Here is an 18864-nt window from a genome sequence, read left to right on the forward strand (position 1 = left end):
TCAGGTAATGCATCCTGTCTGCCCAGCTTGAGAGGTAAATTCCCCAAGCCCTCTCCAAGTCATGATCTGGGTTTTTTAGTGTGCTGCACACCGGTTTGTATGCCTAAATGCCTAGAACTCTGTGCAAACTGATTAGAAAGCCAAGTGTTAAACTTAGAGAAAGGAAGGGCTCTGTACCTCTGCTTGAATACTCGTGACTGATCCCGTAATTCCATTCTCGGCGCTTATGTTATTGGAGCTGTTGTTTGGAGAGCTGGGACCAGATCCAGGAGCACTGTTGCATGCAGAGTCTAAAACACATCCAAAACCAACTTTTAGCATTACAAGCAATCTTTGAGATGATATTTAGACAGATAACAACCCCTCAAGTTTTGTTTTGGAGGAAGGCAACCCTCCTCCCCATCTCCCTTTTACATCTTCACAAGACTCTTAAGATACTGACAAACACACTTTCAAACAGCCTGTCCAAGTACCCACTTACCTGATTTATGTCTTCACCTCGTGGGGATTTCTCTTATACTATATTAATAACCTTAAATACAATTGGAAGATGATAAAAGACAAGGAAAGTTTACAGAGGCCGAACTGGAATATGTTGGATTGTCCTGTTTCATGTTTCTGGAGTGCTTCTCTAACCCCCTTTAGTCTATAATCCTCATGACTCCCTCTCACCACGAGTTGCTTTGAACATCCTGCTCGAATGACAAGGGAACCAGCTCACTGTGGACCTTCTCCCGTGCAGTCCTCAGGTGCATCTGGATTTACTGCAGGCACATGGCTGAGCCCTTACCCTGAGCTGGCATGAGAGCCGACCTCCACTTCCATGAAGAGGCACCAAGACTTTCCAGAGCAGGCCAGTGGGAGAGGCAAATTAAATCATTTTAAGAGTTTTAAAAGCTGCGTGAGTGACATGGGAATGGACAGTCATAGTCATGGCTGAGCACTTCTCACAAAAATTCAGGCAAAATGACACAGGGTCCAAGAGTGACTACTGTCAGGACACTGCCTTCTTTTTTGGTAGGTCTTCTCCACTCTTTCTCCAAGTGGGAGTAAAACACTTTCTCACTGGAAAGACCCAGTGCAGAGTTAATGCCCCCAAATAATTCTGTTATCACCTGAACGCTCACAAAATCCTCTCAGCTTTGTATGTTTTATCAACACGCTCCCTGTGAACTCACTAACCAGAACCACAGAGTTGGCCGGCTTGAAATCAAAGCCTCCCCATTACTGAGGCAGAAATAACAACAAACAAAAGACAGCACACGAAATTGCAACAGCCAGAAAACTTCCCTCAGAAGGTCTCTCACCTGGCGCATGGCACAGCTTCCAGTGTTTCTCCTTTTGTTTTAGAAGGCAAATAACATTGTTTTTTTTTCATTCCTCCTTTCCAAGCACAGGATTTACCCAAATCCACAAGAATCTCCCAGCAGCTGCAATGGTTCAGGCTGCAGCACTCGCCTAACTGCTCTAGGACGCCCCAGTAGAAATAAAAGTCAATTGTTACAATTCCAGGGTTTTGTTTTTTTTTAAATCGTTTCTTTTGTGGCATTATTCTGTATATACTGTTTTGTTATTTTCATCATTGCAGGACCTCCAGCAAAGTACCACAGTTAAACAAATAAATAAATACATATTTGCCTTGCTTCCATTTACTGCCATTTATTGGCTCTGCATTTGGGGAGGTTTCTTGTAATCCTGCAATCAAGGAAACTCAGCAGTGAGTAAGACCCAACTGAGCACATAACACTGAACTTCTCCATGGAAAGCAACTTCAGGGAGTCTAAACATTTCGGAGGAATTTTCTGACTGCATGGAAAGCATGTGCTTTCCTTTGGTACCACATCCTTAACTCCAGGCTGCCTTCCTGAACCAGGTCCACGCTCAGTGAGAAGCAGCAGCTTCCACTGCCATTTCTGAAGGCATTGCTGGGATCAAGTGGTCAGACACTAGGGCCTGGTTTATCCTAAAAGCCACGTGACATAGAGCGGTACATGAGGAGTGAAGCAAATTCGATTTCCAGACCTGACATAAATTATGCATAGCTGTTGAAATCCACTTCCTCTGCAAACGGAGGGGCTCTGACACAGAGCAGTGCCTAGCTGCCCCCGGATGTCCCGAAGCCACCAGGCTCTCTAAGAGAGCTCACTCTGAGTTTGTGTGAATGATGACAGCACGCTTTCAAGAGGAGATCAAAGTCTGAGAAAGCAGTCATGTAGTGGTACTTACACAGAGGCATCCCTAGATGGTGCTAAGAATTAACTTTATGGTGATCTATACAGTCTAGTTTAATCTGATTCCTCCTTCCGAAATTTATTCCCAGAAGAATACTATTTTTCAACAAGAAACTGTCATATAAGTAGTCAAAAATACCAGCTACGTATATTAAATAAAAAAGCCCTTACATGTTTTAAAACTTCAACATAATTACTTAACAAGGAACTGTGGCAATCTGCCCAAAGCCTAAAACATACCAGGGCTGTAAAGCATTTACTACTGGAGGAAGACAGTTATGAGTTATGGCCTCCCCATGGATATCTGTAGAAGCACTTTTTGGAAATTTTATTTCTCTGTAACCTGTTGCTGAAGATCATAGAAATGCTCAGGAAAAAATAGCACTCTGGTGGCATAACTGCATCTACACGTCTTAAAAGTAGCAACAAAAGATGCTCATTGAGTTGGCAGTGCTGTCCCAGTAGATGGGTACCCAAAGACCTGCGCTGCTGCCACGCACCTGCATCAGAAGGTGAACTCCACCAACAGTATCAAGGTTTTTCCAACATTCAGAGGCACATAAGAAAGAGATCCCGACTGCAAAATTAACTAGATGCAGGAATTGTTTCTGGAAAGGGACTCTTCACTGAGCTTGTGGCTGGCAGCACAACTTCTGCTGCCTACCCAACCTACCTGTGACGTCCAGCGGGCGCTTCTTCAGAGCAGTAACCACCGGGCCATCTTTTCTGCGCAGGAGGGGGCTGCTCCGTCTCTCAGCAACTTTTTGCTTTAGTCTGGATCGTAATTTTAGGTTGGGTTCAGATGCTGAACAAAAAAAAAAAAAAAACAAAAAAAGAGAGAAAAGCAAACAGCATTTGAGTTAATATTATTTCAGTAGATTTTTTACTCCATGCAAAGACTGAATTACAGTTCATCATTTGCGAAAGCCTAAACAAAATTAGTCATTCGATACCATATATTTGGAACAAAGACTTCTAAATATAATGAAAAGGTTCCAGCCTATATATTATCTGAATTCACTGATAATGAAAGTCAGTGACATTTAAATTAAAAATAATAATCATCCTGCCATGTTGTCTCTAATGACTGTGAACTCGTTTGGGCTGGATCAGAGAGCACCATTCACACTCCCCAGTTGCCTGCCACTGCCCATCTTTCTTCCAAGCCAGTGGGAGAACCTAACTTACGAGATCTAAAAATCAATACAGGAATCGGTGAGATAGCTGAGATGCTGCTGCTTGGTCAGCACGGAGCATCGCTGTGGGGCTGGGATGCTATCTGCGATGTGTTGCTGAAATGGGCAGCCCCACACCCTTGGAGTCATCTGACCACAGCGTGAGCTGGCTCAGGGAGGCACACCAGAAAAAACATGGGGGAAAAAAAATAATAATAAAATAAAACGACAAAAAAGCAACACAAATCAAACCACACAACAAAAAAAAAAAGGTGAATGTTTTCTCACTGGTTCAGCTCCCTGGAGCACCTCGCCTTGGGTCTGATGAGCATCAGCGTCAACTCAGGCAAAAGGGCATGGGAGTGTGGGCAATGCTAAAGCCAAGGCCAGGGCGGAGAAGGTTTGTTTATTTGGGGAGATACTTGGTTACATCATCACAGCCACAAAATTAAACCGTATCTAAAAACACATCAAATACTTCAAAAAGTCTGGGCTGCCAAAAGTAGGTGTGCATCTATTTCCTGAGACCACAGCCTGACTTGCTTTGTGTACACCATACAGCTGAAATATCCTCTTAAATAGAAACTTCTGCTGTACCCAAATCCTTAGATTTCATTTCTCCAAAAGTCAAAGCAGAACTCCTGGGATCCCCTAATATCTCCGGGTTAATGACAACTGGCAACGCTGAGCACGTTCGCACTGCACAGCTTATCAAGTTTTTATAAAGGTAATGAAGCCTTAAGTCAGGATTCCTCCTGTGAGATGATTTTCCCTGTAAACTTTGTGATCTCCTGAGTATACATGAAATATCTGCTTTGGTGCTTGAGGGCTCCTGACAGTTATGAGATTTGTGAACTGGCCCAATCTTCTCCATTCCTCAATCTCTTAAAAACTCTGCAGCTTAATCCCTTTGAACCAGCAAATCCTGTGCTCTCACCATTAACTACCGATACACTCAGCTCTCTACACTCCAGGGCCAATAATCTACATTTCTTTAGAAGACTTAAAATGGGGTTTACAAACGGATTTGAATTAACTACGTCTGACTACAGATACATTTCCCCGCAGTTGGCTTTGACCACTAGGTCATGTAAAAGATCAAGACCAATCATGTTAATTGCAGGGCTCAAAAATCAGAAGCTGATGAATCCATGATCAAATGCTTAAAGTTAAGCCATCAAAACAGTTCTTTGATGAAACTTTTGGAAGGGGAAAAAAAAAAAAAAACTTTTCATTACTGTTTTGGACAGAAAAATGCAAGCAAGAGATAAAGGAGGCACTGAAAAAAGTGTCAGACTCATCAAGATGATGCTTAAAATGCAGTATGAAGTGCATTAGCAAAGGGAAGAATCATCTTATAGGACATTTACATATAAAATGGCAGGGGGCTGAATGTAAATCTGTCGTTTGCTTGGAGGACAAAATTAGCAGAGTGGACGAGATAAAATACAAGCATATACTCTGACTAGCTCCTTTATGAAATTCTCTTCAAAACAGCAGCTGCCTTAGTATTTTTAAAGCAGTCTCTGGGCATGAGAACATTCAGTACCTCAGGCTGCATGCTTTAATTTATTTTTTAAAATTTTTGCAAGTCTTAAGTTTTTGTAACCATCTAGAAGCTCCGGTCAAGATCTTAAAGAATAAATGGGAACGTGTCACAGATAGATACCGATCTGTTCAATTTTAGATACGTTCGCACTGCCAACCAGCAAATGAAATACAAGCCTATGCCACAGCTGTTGAAAGGATCTGTCTTCTGACAAAGAAAAACATGACAATATAAATTGTACTTCAGTGCAAATTTCATTCATATGCAATTTATATCCTGCATGGCGTTCATCTGATGTATGGTTTCTGTTGGGAACAGACAAGTAATTGTATGGCTTTCAAGCACAGGGAATGAACTGACTGCAAACACCTTAAAAATCATCAGGAAGGACTGATCTGGGGATCACAGATTACCTAGCACTACCAGATATGTGGTATCCCCATACATACAGCCACAACAAAAAGTCCTTCTATGTAACAGGAAGGGAATGAACATAGAGAATCACAAACTTAAAAGAGAAATCAGCTCAAGAAGTAGTTAGGGCCAAAGAGGGATATGATAATTTTCCAGACAGAAGTATTTTCAGGCAAAGTATTCTGTATACTCCTCCTTCGCTTCCCCAGCTGGAGGATCCAGTTCTGAAACACCAAAATATCTATTTAAAGAACTACACATTACACACCCTGTCTTTGTCCTGTGATAGAACTGCAAGTTTTTCCCCCAAATATGATCCCAAATCTAATGTGTCATCAAGACCTCAGAGAGCGTAATCCCTACATGCCTCTAATATGGCGTTATCTAATCCAAAGGAAGGGAATTAAACCGCAGCACCAGCAGTGCAGAACAGCCACAAGTTCAAAGAATTTCCATATATCATATTCCATAATAAAATACTTAAGTTTTCAGTACAGGCCTTTCCGAAACTCAGAACAATAATTTCAGCTTATTCATATGCTTTTTAAACTACTAAATAATAAAAAAAATGTTTTTAAACTGAAAAGAGCTGACCTTCAAAAGAATAAAGTATGGATTTGAGCAACACAGCTATCAATGCCAGATAGTCAACACAAGTTCAATTTCCTCTGAGGCACGCCAATTTCACTAAAAACCTCTCGATACTCATCCTGTCAGGCCACATGTACAGACAAAGTGTTGCTCCCCATGCCTGCTATCTAGAGTAATTTTGAGAACTGTAAACTGAAATATAAAACTTGCTGGTCTTCTACATCTTAAGGTGGAGAAGTCTTTCAAACAAACACTGTGAATTTATTAAAAAATCAGTTTGATTCCTGTTTAGCAAAGTAATGAAGCTCAAGCCCAAGTCTGAGTCAGCTTCAGCAAAGCCTGTGGGATTTCTTAAGCAGTGACATACTTAATTTGGCCTATAATAAGGATTTATTCAAAGAATATTTTGTTTTTCTCCAAGTGAGTAAATTAATAACTAGAACATAAGCCAAAAGCTTCCCTAGTTTTCACAGGCTCAAACCCAAGATACCCCTCTTTTACTTCATTTATTGCAGCAAGACCCATGTAATCCAATTCTTCAACATTTATGTCATTCTCATTGTTTTCTTCCTGGAACTGCATCCACTAAGCTGCTGAACTAATCTGACATTAAGTCTGTGCAAGTTAAAAACACAAAATCCTGAACAGAGTTTGTCCTGTTCCCATTACCCATCCACATCTATGAAAAAAAAAAAAAAAAAGCAAACAATGCACCATGAAAACTCTAATTCCAGTCCTTCTGTATCTTAATTTTGGGAGCTAGAGACCGAGAAAGGCTCTTATGCTTTTGTAATTATGTTTTTTTTTTTTTTAGATTGCATACTAAGCCACACCAGCCAGGGGAAGACCAACACAATTACCTTGTCACTTTCCTAGAGTCTGGGTCACCCCATGACTAAATAAAGGAGAGGAAGAGAGAAACCTGATACAGCAGGCCTTTTGCATAAACCAGAATTTTAATAAAGAAAAATTATCTTTTGTTTCAGCAAGAGAGACCACAGGCTCTGCAATTTAGCATTTGCTTCCTGCTGTGTGACCTTCCTCCCCTGCTTGGCTATTTCTCCACGTGCTCATTGTGGACTCTCTCCTCCAAAAATACTGGATCCTGGCCTAGCTAGTCAGGAGGAGAAGAATATGGTCCTTGACAAATGTACCCAGGGGAAACAGGTACAACAGGGCACAAATAGCAGCTGAAAATCCCCAAACTGGAAAGGAAAATGAAAATAAGACCTAGTCTTCTGCAGAACAAACTCCATGTTTATGTGCTAGGTACCATGACAGATAGCATGACCTGCAGTAATACATCTTGGAACACAGATGCAACATTAGGAAGGGCTAGATAAATGGTATTTGCTGGGTTTTCTTTCTTTTTCACCTAACCCTGTGCTGGCATGAGCACTGTTTAAGAGCTCTGTGGAAAGGCTATTTTGTGTATTTACGGAAGACCGTGTCCTTAAAATGAAAACTTATTAAAGGCTAATACTTGGCATTTTTCATGCTCAAGTTTAGTAGTCTCAGCATCTAAGCAGCAGAAAGGAGGTTTTAACACCCATTAAACCGAGCACACAATGTTCACACTTTTTACAGCTTCGCTATCATTTGCTTGCCTGACTACAGAAACACACAAAATGGCAGCGTAACTGAGCACCACTAAGGTTTCCACTGTGAATAGCCAAAACTGGACTAGAAAAACAAACACGTGGAAATGCCACATCTTGTCTCTGCATTTAGACTTGGAAAGAAGGACTGCAACTATGCAGTCTTCAAAGTATTATCCATGAAGAAAGACAGGAGATGTGGAAGGGGATAAAGAATGGAAAGAGAGGAGAGAATGAAGCCCTCCAAATGAGTTTCTCCAGTGAGGTGTTTAAAACATCACTGAGCTCTGCAGAGGGGAAAGAGAAGTTGGAGTTCCTGTCCAGCCCAGGAAAGCTGCAGTGCCTGCAGCAGACGGGGCTATGAGCTGCCTCGGGGCCAGGGCAGGGAGCAGCGCCACAAACCAGGGGGATCGCAGAGAGTGACCCAGGGCGGCCACAGCTTTTGGGGGTCATCTCCCCACATATATTTCTCCCCCAAATAGCCCTGCAGACATTTTAAACTCAAGAACTACACTGAATTTAACTAAAATGTGATGTATTAATATATAAAAGCCCAAGGTGGGACAAAGCATGCAGTGTTGCCCCTGCCACCCAACATGGGTGGCTCTAGGCCCAAGCCGGTGCTTGTCCTTGAGCTGGGACCTACTCTGCACACCCGTGCTCTGGGTTTCAGCTCGGAGAAATCACTCAAAGGTACCACTCCAGGTGCTGTTCATGCAATGCTTGTGGTCAAAGCCGTCCCACAGAGGACAGGCACGTGGCCGTCATGCCTCGGCACACACTCCGGGCTCAGGTTTGCTGCTCCTTCCTGCTACAGGCCATGTCCCAAAGGCCAAGTCACTCAGCTCTGGCCAGAACAAACCTGGTCACATAAATATATTTCCTCCAGAAGCATTTCCACTGAAAGTCCCTGCTTTACCCCTTCGGATCCCCAGCACTCATGCAAGAAATGCACCTGAGATGTTTTAGCAGAGCTCCTGAGGGGGCAGTTGCTCCTTTTGCATCTTGGCAAAGCTCAGCGCTGCCCATGGAGCACCACAGCTGCCACAGGCCCCAAGGAAAGAGAGAGGGGGATGAATTCCCTGGCATGCTTTTAGACGTGGCTGTCAAAAGAAACAGAGGGAATAAAGAAAGCATTTGCTGCTCCTCCAGCTGCGCTTCGGTTTGTTCTGGTCTCTGAAATGTCAATGGTCTGGTCTGAAGAGCTATTGTGTAGCATCACGGTAATAAGTGATTTTTGTCTTTATTAAGTTATTTTTGGATTAAAGAGACTGACGTGCTCCACTTGGAGCAGGAAACGATATTTATAACAATACAGACTTCTCATGCAGGTCAATGCCTCTGCTCTGCAGAGCGGGCCCCGGGGCAGCGCGTGGGTCTGCAGAGTCAGCGAGCCGCCCAGGAGCGCCGGGCCTCCGACCACGTCACCCGGGGGACAACGTGGGTGGGAAAGCAAGGATGCTCTCAAACTTGAGTGACACCCCATGCTGTACAGAGCAAAAAGATTTTCTCTAAATTATACTCCCACACGACACCGGGATTTCAGCCTACTCTATTTTCCTCTAAACAATCTTTGTCATAAAACAAACCACTTAAAACATTCCAATAATCGGAACCAACTCGGAGAGGTATTGTGCCTTTCTTGATAAATGCAAGATTTAATTATTGACAAATCCTTTCGTTTTTCCCTTTTGCTTCTTTTAATCACAAGTTCAGAGCAATTTTACCTGCTTAGCTGCAAACACTACTCAAACAACCCTGTGCTGCTGCAACTCTGCATGGAAATCAACAGCATCTCAGGATGCTGGATGCTTTCCTCCCTTAGGCTCCTCTCCTTTGCATAGAAGCAGAAGGGCACTAGCAAACAAGAGATGGTTATTTCCAGCGTGTGGGCTCCCCACCATGAGGCTACCAGCACACACTGGGCAGGAGCTTGTGAGCAAAAGAGCATTTCTTTTTGGTGCCTGAAAGCTGAAGTGGTTGCTGGGATCATCAGCACGGACAAAGCATTTGTCAGATTCCCTCTGCAGTAGGTCCCAAACACTGATGAAATTCAGGAAAATGACTGGCCATCATGGCTCTCCCACCAGCACATGCACCAGTCTGCCCCTCTGTGCTAGCTACAGGGAAGCATGGGGAGCAGTTTCCACGTTGCTGCATCACTACTCCTTGAGGGAAGTCGCTGCAGCAAAGGAGCGCACAAGCCACGGTTTAATGATGCTGAGCTAAAAACTTCTCCTTGGAGCTTTCCTGACAGTTCTTAACCGAGTGGGCTGTGAAGGTTAAGGACAGCTTGGTTTTACCACAAGCCCCAAGACGCAGTACTTGACCTATTACCAGTCCTCCTTTGTCTGTCACGACTTGAGTAGAAGGCAAGAGACATTGCTGGGAATGAAGATTTTTGGGTAGCAAGCTTGTTTTTTCCTGGTCCCCAGAGAAAAGTAGCTGAAAGAGGAGTCTATGACACTTTCTAGTTGTCATTTCTCCCCAAGTACATACCACACGCATGCACATGCTCATTTACTATCTAGCCAGGAAATTCAGGGACAGATACTTGCCAAAGATGTCTTTGTAAGCTCCCAGTCTGGCATTAAATTCAGACTAGCTTTGGAAATAGTGGAAATTCACACCCTGAGATGCTATCCCACGGTTCTGCAGTGAAAACATATTTGGGACCACAGGAATCCTTGCCTCCTTAAAATCTTCATGCCCATCAACGTCCTGATCTGCAGCCGGCTGTGACACTAGAGGTAAAAGAAAAGGCAGGACCCAGAGCCTGAAATGCTTCACAAAACAGGGGCAGTAGCTGCAGGAGCCCTAGGCCAAGTAGCCCCAGGAACTGAGCCAAATCCTCCAAACAGCTGCCCCTCACTCTTGGTGGACGCAGGAGGTCTCCTTGTGGCCAATGAACCATGGTGGCTTGGCAAGCACCAGGGCATTGATAAGCACAAAGGGCAAAATGAAAAAGAGCACATTTTTGGTAACATCAGCTTCATCAAAAATCCTGACTTCCTTGACAGATTAAAGTCTGTCTGGAGAAGGGTTTGAAGACCAGCAGCTGGCTCAGGGCAAAAGAACCAAGCAGCAGAAAAGGCACAAATCTCTCCCACCTGGGTATGAGGAGGGCTGAAGGATGGTGGCTGTCTTGGGAACATTTGCTTTATCCAACAGCAGGAGCAAAAACACATCAAGATCTGAGCCTGCTTCACAGCCTGTATGGATGATTCCCACACATGCAGCCACATTTACACTTACAGCTCCAGAGAGCATCTTTTACGAGTGGTTCAAATAAATGGATTGTTTTCCTCACGTTGGGGTCAGGTTTAAATAGAGATACATAGACAGGGAAATGTTTCCAGTTCATGCATCCCAGTGAGCTCAATGAGTGTTGACCAGGCAATTCTAGCAGGTGCTGAGTTTGGCAAAACTACTGATTGCAATGACAACTAATTGAAAAGCCATGGCTTTCGTTAGAAATCCTGATTAACTGTCAAGTCCCAGTGAACGGCAGGAATCCCCACTCTCTTTGCAGGAGCAAGTAGGAAAGCTAGTGTCTGACAGGACATGGTCCAGCCCCACATAGGATGGTTAGAAACAAACAAACAACAAAACTTTTGCAATCAAGAGGAAAAGCATGTTAAAAAGTTAAACAGTCCTCTTCAGGCGTCTATGAATCATGATGATATGTTGGTCATTTCAGCATTCTAATTGAGAGCATATTTTACTAAAACCATTGATCAAACTCTAAAAAGCAGGAAACACCGTAAGTAACCTTGTTCCTGGGGAGAAAATAAGGCTACCATATTCTTAGAAAAATAAAACTGAAAAGCTGTATTAAAAATAACTTCAGCGAAATTGTTGACAAACAACTCTTGAGGTCATCAAGCCAGCTACAAAAGACTCCAGGGGTTCTCCTGCAGGGTCCCACTACACAGCACAGTGAAGCCTCACTACATGTGCAAGACACCAAACTTGTCTTGGGAGCAGAAAAGGTCGCTTTTATTTTCCCCACTTGATAGCTATTGCGAAAATGCATGCTCTGGGGGAAGTCTGTATATATATAGTAAAGGAAACTACTGATGGGGAAGTAACAAATCTTTGTATTAAGTTATTTAAAGCAAAAGGAGAAAACTGTTCTCAGTTTAAGTTAAAAAAGGGAAAGCCCCGAAGAGTTTAGACAGAGGGAACTAAGCAAAATGCATCCCACAGCCAGACTAAGAGCGGGATTCAAGCAATTAGTAACTGTACCAGTCAGCAGCCTCGCAGTACAACAATTTCACGCAGAAACCAAACAGCCAAGAAACTGGAACATAATTTGGTAAAACAAATCCCACAGGGTAAGATTTCAGGGGGCAGGATGCATTAGGAACACGTTGCAAGTGTTTACTGCTTCACATGTTGAATGTTTTCAAGCACTCTTAAGGCATTATTCATGCACACATCTACTTTTACACAAGTGAGGGTGGCCAGCTAACCATGCCTCTTACGCAACATTCACACTTGAGCGTTGGACTGGCAAGTTACTGCCAAGTGTGCGCAGAGGGATAAGTATAATCTGTTCCACGTCACGATGCTTTAAACAATCAGACAGTAAAGAAAGGTAGTATTTTTAAAACCCAGTGCAATTACATGTTTATTCTTCCTGAACAATTTCTCAACACGCAGGACATGCTGCCAACTCCGAAAACGCACCCTAGAAGAAATGATCGCTCGAACTGCCTTCCCGCAGCGCCCCGAGTCCCCCTGTCCCTAACAATGATGTTGGGTGGATTCCAGTCCTGGTAATCAGAACTGTATTGTGATGGACTCTGTTATTTGAACTGCAAATATTTAATCTAATTTAATAAAATTGGACTACACGATATGGTGGTTTTAAATTACAAACACAAAGCCAGAGTTTTGACTGGTGCCAAAAATCTGAAAAGCTCACTCGTAATAAAGAACTTTATTTAGGATGGGCTCCAGCCTTCCCTGCCTTTTGTTTACACCAGACTGTTCAGGAGTCTTTCTTCTCCAAGCAACTTAACATTCTTGGCAATGGGATTTCTGCAGGATATCTTTGTGCCAGAGACTGAAGTGCTGTTGCATTGAAAGGAAAATAAAAAAAAAAAAAATCTCCCCTGAACCTTGCAACCTGAACGCATACATATCGCATACCAATCCCCAAAAGATTAATGCCAATGCCCACAAAGAAGAAGCATCAGTGTTCTGGAAAAACAAAATCAGCTAAGTATCTTCCTGTTTTAAAATAACAATGATTTTTAATAATGCTATTAGATAGATTTATCATCCTTAATTCACCCTGTCTGACAGGGCTTTTATCAGCCAGAGTCTTATTCGGAACTCAGTCTGGGAAACAGAAAAGGGGCATGATGTGCAGACACTCTTCCCTTTTTCCTGCAGAAACACACTGTTAGAACATTTGGAGTGAGAAGGGCAACCTATCCTCAAACTTAAACTGACAAGGAAGGACCCCTACATTGATGAGAAAGGGAGTTTTTTTGATCAAAGACCTTTTATGCTGTGAGGGTGCTAACACACATTCCCTGGAAATTGAACACCTGGTTTCGAAAGGAATAGACAGAGAGCTAGAGAGGCCTTGGAATCATGCTGTCCACAGGCCCTGTGCAATGGGTACGATGCCAAGGGATGCTTCCTTGTGTGGAAATGCTGTGATTTCCCAGAGGAGACTGAAAGCCTTCAGCAAAGCAGAAGTGAAAGGCAGCAGGGGCTGCTAGCAGCCCAGCAGTTTCTCCTGCCAGGCAGGCATGTATGCAAAGCACATCTTTATGCTTTGACGGCTTTAGAACTGGAGGAAGTCTCCTTTGAGGGCAGTCCTCCACCAGAGCTCACCCTCCCTATGAAAGGTCAGGTCCTGAAGCCCAGACAGCGTCTCTTCGGCTGTCCCGGGCGCTGATGATGCAGCAGCGTCTGCTGCACCTAACGTGGTGTTCGGTCTGTCATTATCTAGAAGCAGAGATTAGAGGATGCCCTGTCCTTCAGCAAATCCTGTTTTCTAAGCTCTGCCTTTGGAGTCCTCCAGAAAGGGCTCGCTTTCTTGCCAGCAGCCCCAACCACCCCAAGCAAAGGCACAGGGCGTGCACAGGAAGAACAGAAGAACCTCCATCCTGCAAAGGGCTTGCCAATTTTTAATTGATTCTTGTGCAGCTGAAGTGTCTGGCACCTTCCACCCAGCTCACCCTGGTGACAGGGAAGACCATCTACTGCACAGCAGCCAGGAATTCATCCACAGGTCCATGCAGCAGGACAGGCGCTATGGTCCAGAAAGAGAAGTTCACCAAAAGCTCTTCTAAGGCACAGAGCTGGGAGGCAGGAGGCACAGGGCAGAGGTTTATTTTTTTTCTTGTCAGATGGAGGAAGGAAAAAAAACACCTTCACAACAATTTACAGAGATAATGAGAATTGTGTTGAAACATTCCCTCTATGTGAAAGACCTGCTCTACTTTTAACTACTAGAAGAAATTGTGAGGAAATAGGGGTGCAGCCAGTTCTTTGGAACTGATTAGGGCAGCTAATTTGAGCAAAGGCACCAGAAAACCCATAGGGAGGTTTGGTTAACATTTCATCACCGTTCTTTACCACAAGGATGACACACTTTTTGACTACCAGTGCTCACCCCTGCACGTTTGAAGATCCACAAAGCATACCTGAGAAACACCTAGGCAGCACATGCAGAACGTGTGAAGTTGAATTACACCTCTGCGTTCCTCTTAACCCTATTCCATCCTCCAATGAAAGATTTTTCCTGTTCCAAAGCAACTTCCAACACACCGCACTGTCTGTACTATCCATGTGAACAGCAGTGCTCCCCAGATTGGGGTGAGCTCCTCGAAGTTTAGCTGTTCCCCGAAGGAAGCTGCTGACGATCACAAGTTTGCAGGCTTAGAAGCTGAGGCTGTGTTGGCTTAGGCATGTGATATGGAGCTGAGGACCACGGCCAACCAAAACAAACTGGTTTACATAATATATAGCTGAGAAATAACTGACCTGCTTAGCCACCATGCAGAGAAAAACCTAACTGAGAAATAACTGTCTAGGTGTGAACCAAAACCCTTGCAGGAAGTCCCTACGCTTTGACTGGCAGAAACATTTTTATTTATTTTAAATATAAACTTGTATATAAAATGCAAATCCCAGAAGAAATGAACTTTTCTTGGTACTTTTCTCACTCAGCAAAACATACTTCGACTTCAGACACGCAGATCTCTGTATTAGTTCTGACTTTGTGAAAACATCTCACAAACTTTGACACACAACGAAGCTGTCTTCTGCATGCAGCTTTGCAAGCCTGCACACCCAAAGCGATCCCAGGCTCCCTCTAACACTGCTCACTCAGTGACAGCTGAAAGGGGGAGAGGGAGAGCAGGGTGGAGTGAGTGCTTCTTAAATAAATCACTCCATGAAATACAGCTTTTGGTTACATAAGTGTTTTTTTTTTTTCCTTTTTCAAAATAAGGGCAGCATGTCACAGTAAAGACAGTAGGCAGCGCAGAAAATCAATGTGAGCATTACCTGTTTTTCTGAGTGGGAAGTCATCTTTGGAATCGTACATGCCCAGGACAGGGTGATTGTAGGTGCCGGATACGCCGCTTTGGGGTGGGGAGCTCTGGTCCAGAGAGCTGTGCTGTGTCTTCCTACACAGATGGAAAGAGAAAGAGAAGGGAGAAACTTTACCCAAGTGAAACATGGAGGGAACGAAAGCAGCTTCACCTTCTCTGCTCCTCTGTGAACAACAAAAAGGGAAATCTCTTGGCACTAGCTTTCTCACTCTAGGCACTCATGCTGAAAAGAACTGAAAGATCATTTAAAGTCTAATATACAGAGAGGTAACTAAACATATGCTTAATTTTCAGCAGAAGAATTATCCCATTGAGCAAGGCACAACTCATTAAGGTATTTTACCATAACTTCAAGCATGTATTTGAGCTGGGTTTTGGTAAGTTATATCCTTGAAGCTAAGCATGGGTGTCGTTATTCCCCTCAACCACAGCACGAATGAACAATTTCCCTTACTGAATAAAACCCTGAGAGAAAGCCTAAGGATGAAATAAAACCAAAGGATGAGCACATTAGGGGCCAAATATATCAGCTGGGTAGCAGCAACCATAGGGGGTCTTCTGCCTTGTGCTTCGCCGTATCCTCACCCAAGCACTTCGCAGTGACAGGGCCAAAGTACTCAACACCCTTCCAGATTAACTTGTAGAGGCTGATAATTTAGAGCTTTGTTTGAGCAGGCTGCTTGCTGGAAGTAAATCACATGCTGTTGGCTAAGGATATTAAATAATGAAAGTGTTTTCTAAACCTCCTACCAGCTTGCTGGCTGCATCTTTCCTACTTAACGACTTGTGTCCAGCTTTGCCATTTCTCAGGAGCTCTTTGAACCCCGATCAGTACAGACTTCTGGAAATCTCCAGACTTTTTATGTCAGCAGATCAACAGAGTAAGTGACTTAGCGATACAGGTGACAGCCATGCAGCTATCAAACAATTTTACATTTTAAATTCAAATAAACAGAACTTAAACCCTGTTTTACTTCTCTAAATGATTAAACAATATGGGACAACACCAAGCAAGCACTTCACCAAAAGAAGTGAAGATTTGAAATTCTACATTGTTTAATAATCAGGCATTCTTGGAGACCTTGATTAAAATATTCTGCTACAAAAGGTTCTTTAAGCATCAAAAATGAGCCATTCCCATTTGAAAATTATACCAATTCATCCAATTCCTTGAACTTTTGAAAACTCCAATCAGAGGTAGGCTGCTTGATGAGTATTGTATCAATTCCAATACAAAGTTATACCCTTCAAAATATAAGGGACTGAAAAAAATACCAGGAAACTGCATCAAGAGTTTTCTACATGATTGTTACAAAAACCTCTGAAAAGTTTATTCAAATATCTGCATCAAGATTCTCATCCCAACAGCTCTTAGCAAGCAGTATGATTCACTGTGGTTTCCTAATCCTCCCCCCTTTATATTCCAAACTTCTCTGTAAACACAGGCTAAATAATTTTTTGTCCTCGCTCTGTTGTATTACACATTAGCATTCACACACATCTTTGCACGTACTTTTTTACATTCGCACCAATAAATGCCCACATGCACGCTCAGTTTAATCATCACCTGAAATCAAAACAGAACCAAACGGAAAAATATTTGAATCCCTCCCGAAAACAGAAGTCGCTTTCTCTGCCCAGATCTGCTCATACCATAGGAAGGCTGCACAGAGAGATGTTTCACAAACAGGAAGCCCAGGCTCTGCAAGCCAAGAGCCCTCAAACCCACCATGTCACACAATGGCATTTCTGCTCTTGCCTATACAAGCAATAGACTTTTCTTTTCTTTTTTTTTTTTTTTTTCTCCCCCCCTCTCCTTTTTTTTTTTTTAAATCATGACTTAAGCTGAACAATCATGTACATTGAAGCTATTTTCATCACTTTGTTAGGGAATGCGCAGGAACTCAAAGGGCCTGTTTAGATGTGCTTTGGAGTTGCTGAATGACAGATATTTAACTCTGCAAACATGAATACATTATATTGCTCGAGGACTGGGATCCAACACCCTACACTGCTTCGAGCAAAATGCACTGGGTCTGCATGCCTGTTCAAGAATTTCAGAGGTCTTGAAAGAGATGAAATTGTATCCTAAATCGAGTTTGCAGGCATTCCTGGAAGTACATACCTCCACATAACACATTCCCTGTTCTTTGGGCTGTGAGGTCCTTCAAAAACCTACGCACGCAGCAAAGCATGCGTGACACTTCAAACACATTCATGCAATGCAAACTGAATATATATTCAAACGTATGTATCTGTGCTAGAATGCTTTGGGTACAGAGAATGCCAACATCCATGTATGCTGGAATAACTTAACGCGTAATTATCTCTCTCTATCTTCTTAACATGCAAATACTCAGCTAAACTCCCTTTCATGATTGTTACTGTGTTGAGTGGCTACTTCCCAAGCGCATTTCTGAAAACTTCCTAGGGAAATAATAGCCCTGCTTGTTAAGCCTGAGGTGCTCTGTCTATGTTCCTGTTAAGCCACTCTTATTTATGTTAAGTATCTTCGAGAGCCAAACCTCTTGCAAGCAGGGCTGTCCAGCAGATTCAGAATCCACAGGAGGGACAGTCTGACAATGAAATTCAAAAGAACCTCTTCTTTTGTTGCCTATCATTAACACAATCTGAAAATTATAGTCCACAAAGCAATTTTAAACAATTACATATAGACTGGAGCTGCATATATTAAAGAGGCTACAAAATGGATTGAACAGCATAGAGCTGAAGACTGAGCAAGACCTCTGTGAAAGCATCCAAGAAATAGTATTGAGCATCGCATCTTCCTTTCGTGTAGCAGATCCTTCGGACCATGACCATATTCTGCAAAACCCCTACAACTGGTTGCTTTGCATCTGAGGGTCTGTGTGTATCAATGTCCTTCCACATTTGTGATTAATTAGAAAATATTCACTGATTATAAACACTCAACGGCTCTGTACCGGCAACAGCATTGAGTGAAGTTTAATGATATGTGAGATATTGTTGGTAAACGCATCTGCACAGCTCTATGGACAACCCAAACCAGGCCAAGTGAGTCAGGGCAACGACACAAACGATATTTCACATGTGAGTATTTCATGTCAAAGGCATTGACGCAGAACTGCTGCGGTGTTCAATACCCTTAAGAGATCTGTTGTTTTCAAGCAATGCTTTTAAATATTTTTAAAGGAATTCGCAAACCTTAATAATACCAAAGGAAGTGCTTAAAAGCAGGCGTGTCATTTAAGAGACTATTTCAGCATCTGTTACCATTTAATTGGTTTGCCTGCTCACAGTAGGAGCAGCAAGTCTATCTTCTGCAAGCCTCGTTTGCGTGTGTTAAATCCAAACACCACCCAATTAAATCACATTACAAGTATGTGCGTAAATATCTCTGTAACTGAATTGGTAACCTATGAGATGATATACAAATAAATACTAATACGTAATTAATTTAAAGGTTTTCTCTTTTTTTTGTGTGTTCTTTTTTTTTTTTTTTTTTTTTAATAGAATGGAAACTAAAATCTTCAGCTTGTCCCTTAACAACTGAAGGGCTTCATTTAAAAACCTCCCACTGCAGTTCCACAGCCTTGCTGCTGCCTGCCCTCCTCAAAGGCTTGGCAAAACGAGCTCACGTCTGCCTGCCTGCGACTTATCACTGAAGCATGCCCTTAGAAAGATTTGTGAGGCCTCTGAGGCTCTTTCTTCCCTCTCCATGCCTTGAGTTAGAAAGCAAAGCAC

General features: G+C 42.9%; 1 protein-coding gene across 8 annotated transcripts in view; it reads right to left on the reverse strand.

Moving 5' to 3' along the window:
* The window catches only part of HDAC4 (histone deacetylase 4), a 233773-nt gene that overhangs the window by 77238 nt on the left and 137671 nt on the right, over positions 1-18864 (reverse strand). For all 8 annotated transcript variants that reach the window (XM_082763106.1, XM_082763107.1, XM_082763108.1 and 5 more), the window contains 3 exons: positions 15092-15213; positions 2905-3036; positions 178-290 (listed from right to left, as the gene is read on the reverse strand). In XM_082763106.1, the coding sequence (XP_082619232.1) occupies positions 178-290; positions 2905-3036; positions 15092-15213 (367 nt within the window). The remainder of the gene's footprint in view (positions 1-177; positions 291-2904; positions 3037-15091; positions 15214-18864) is intronic.

The sequence above is a fragment of the Aythya marila genome (assembly GCF_965140915.1).
Source record: "Aythya marila genome assembly, chromosome: 6".
Taxonomy (NCBI): domain Eukaryota; kingdom Metazoa; phylum Chordata; class Aves; order Anseriformes; family Anatidae; genus Aythya; species Aythya marila.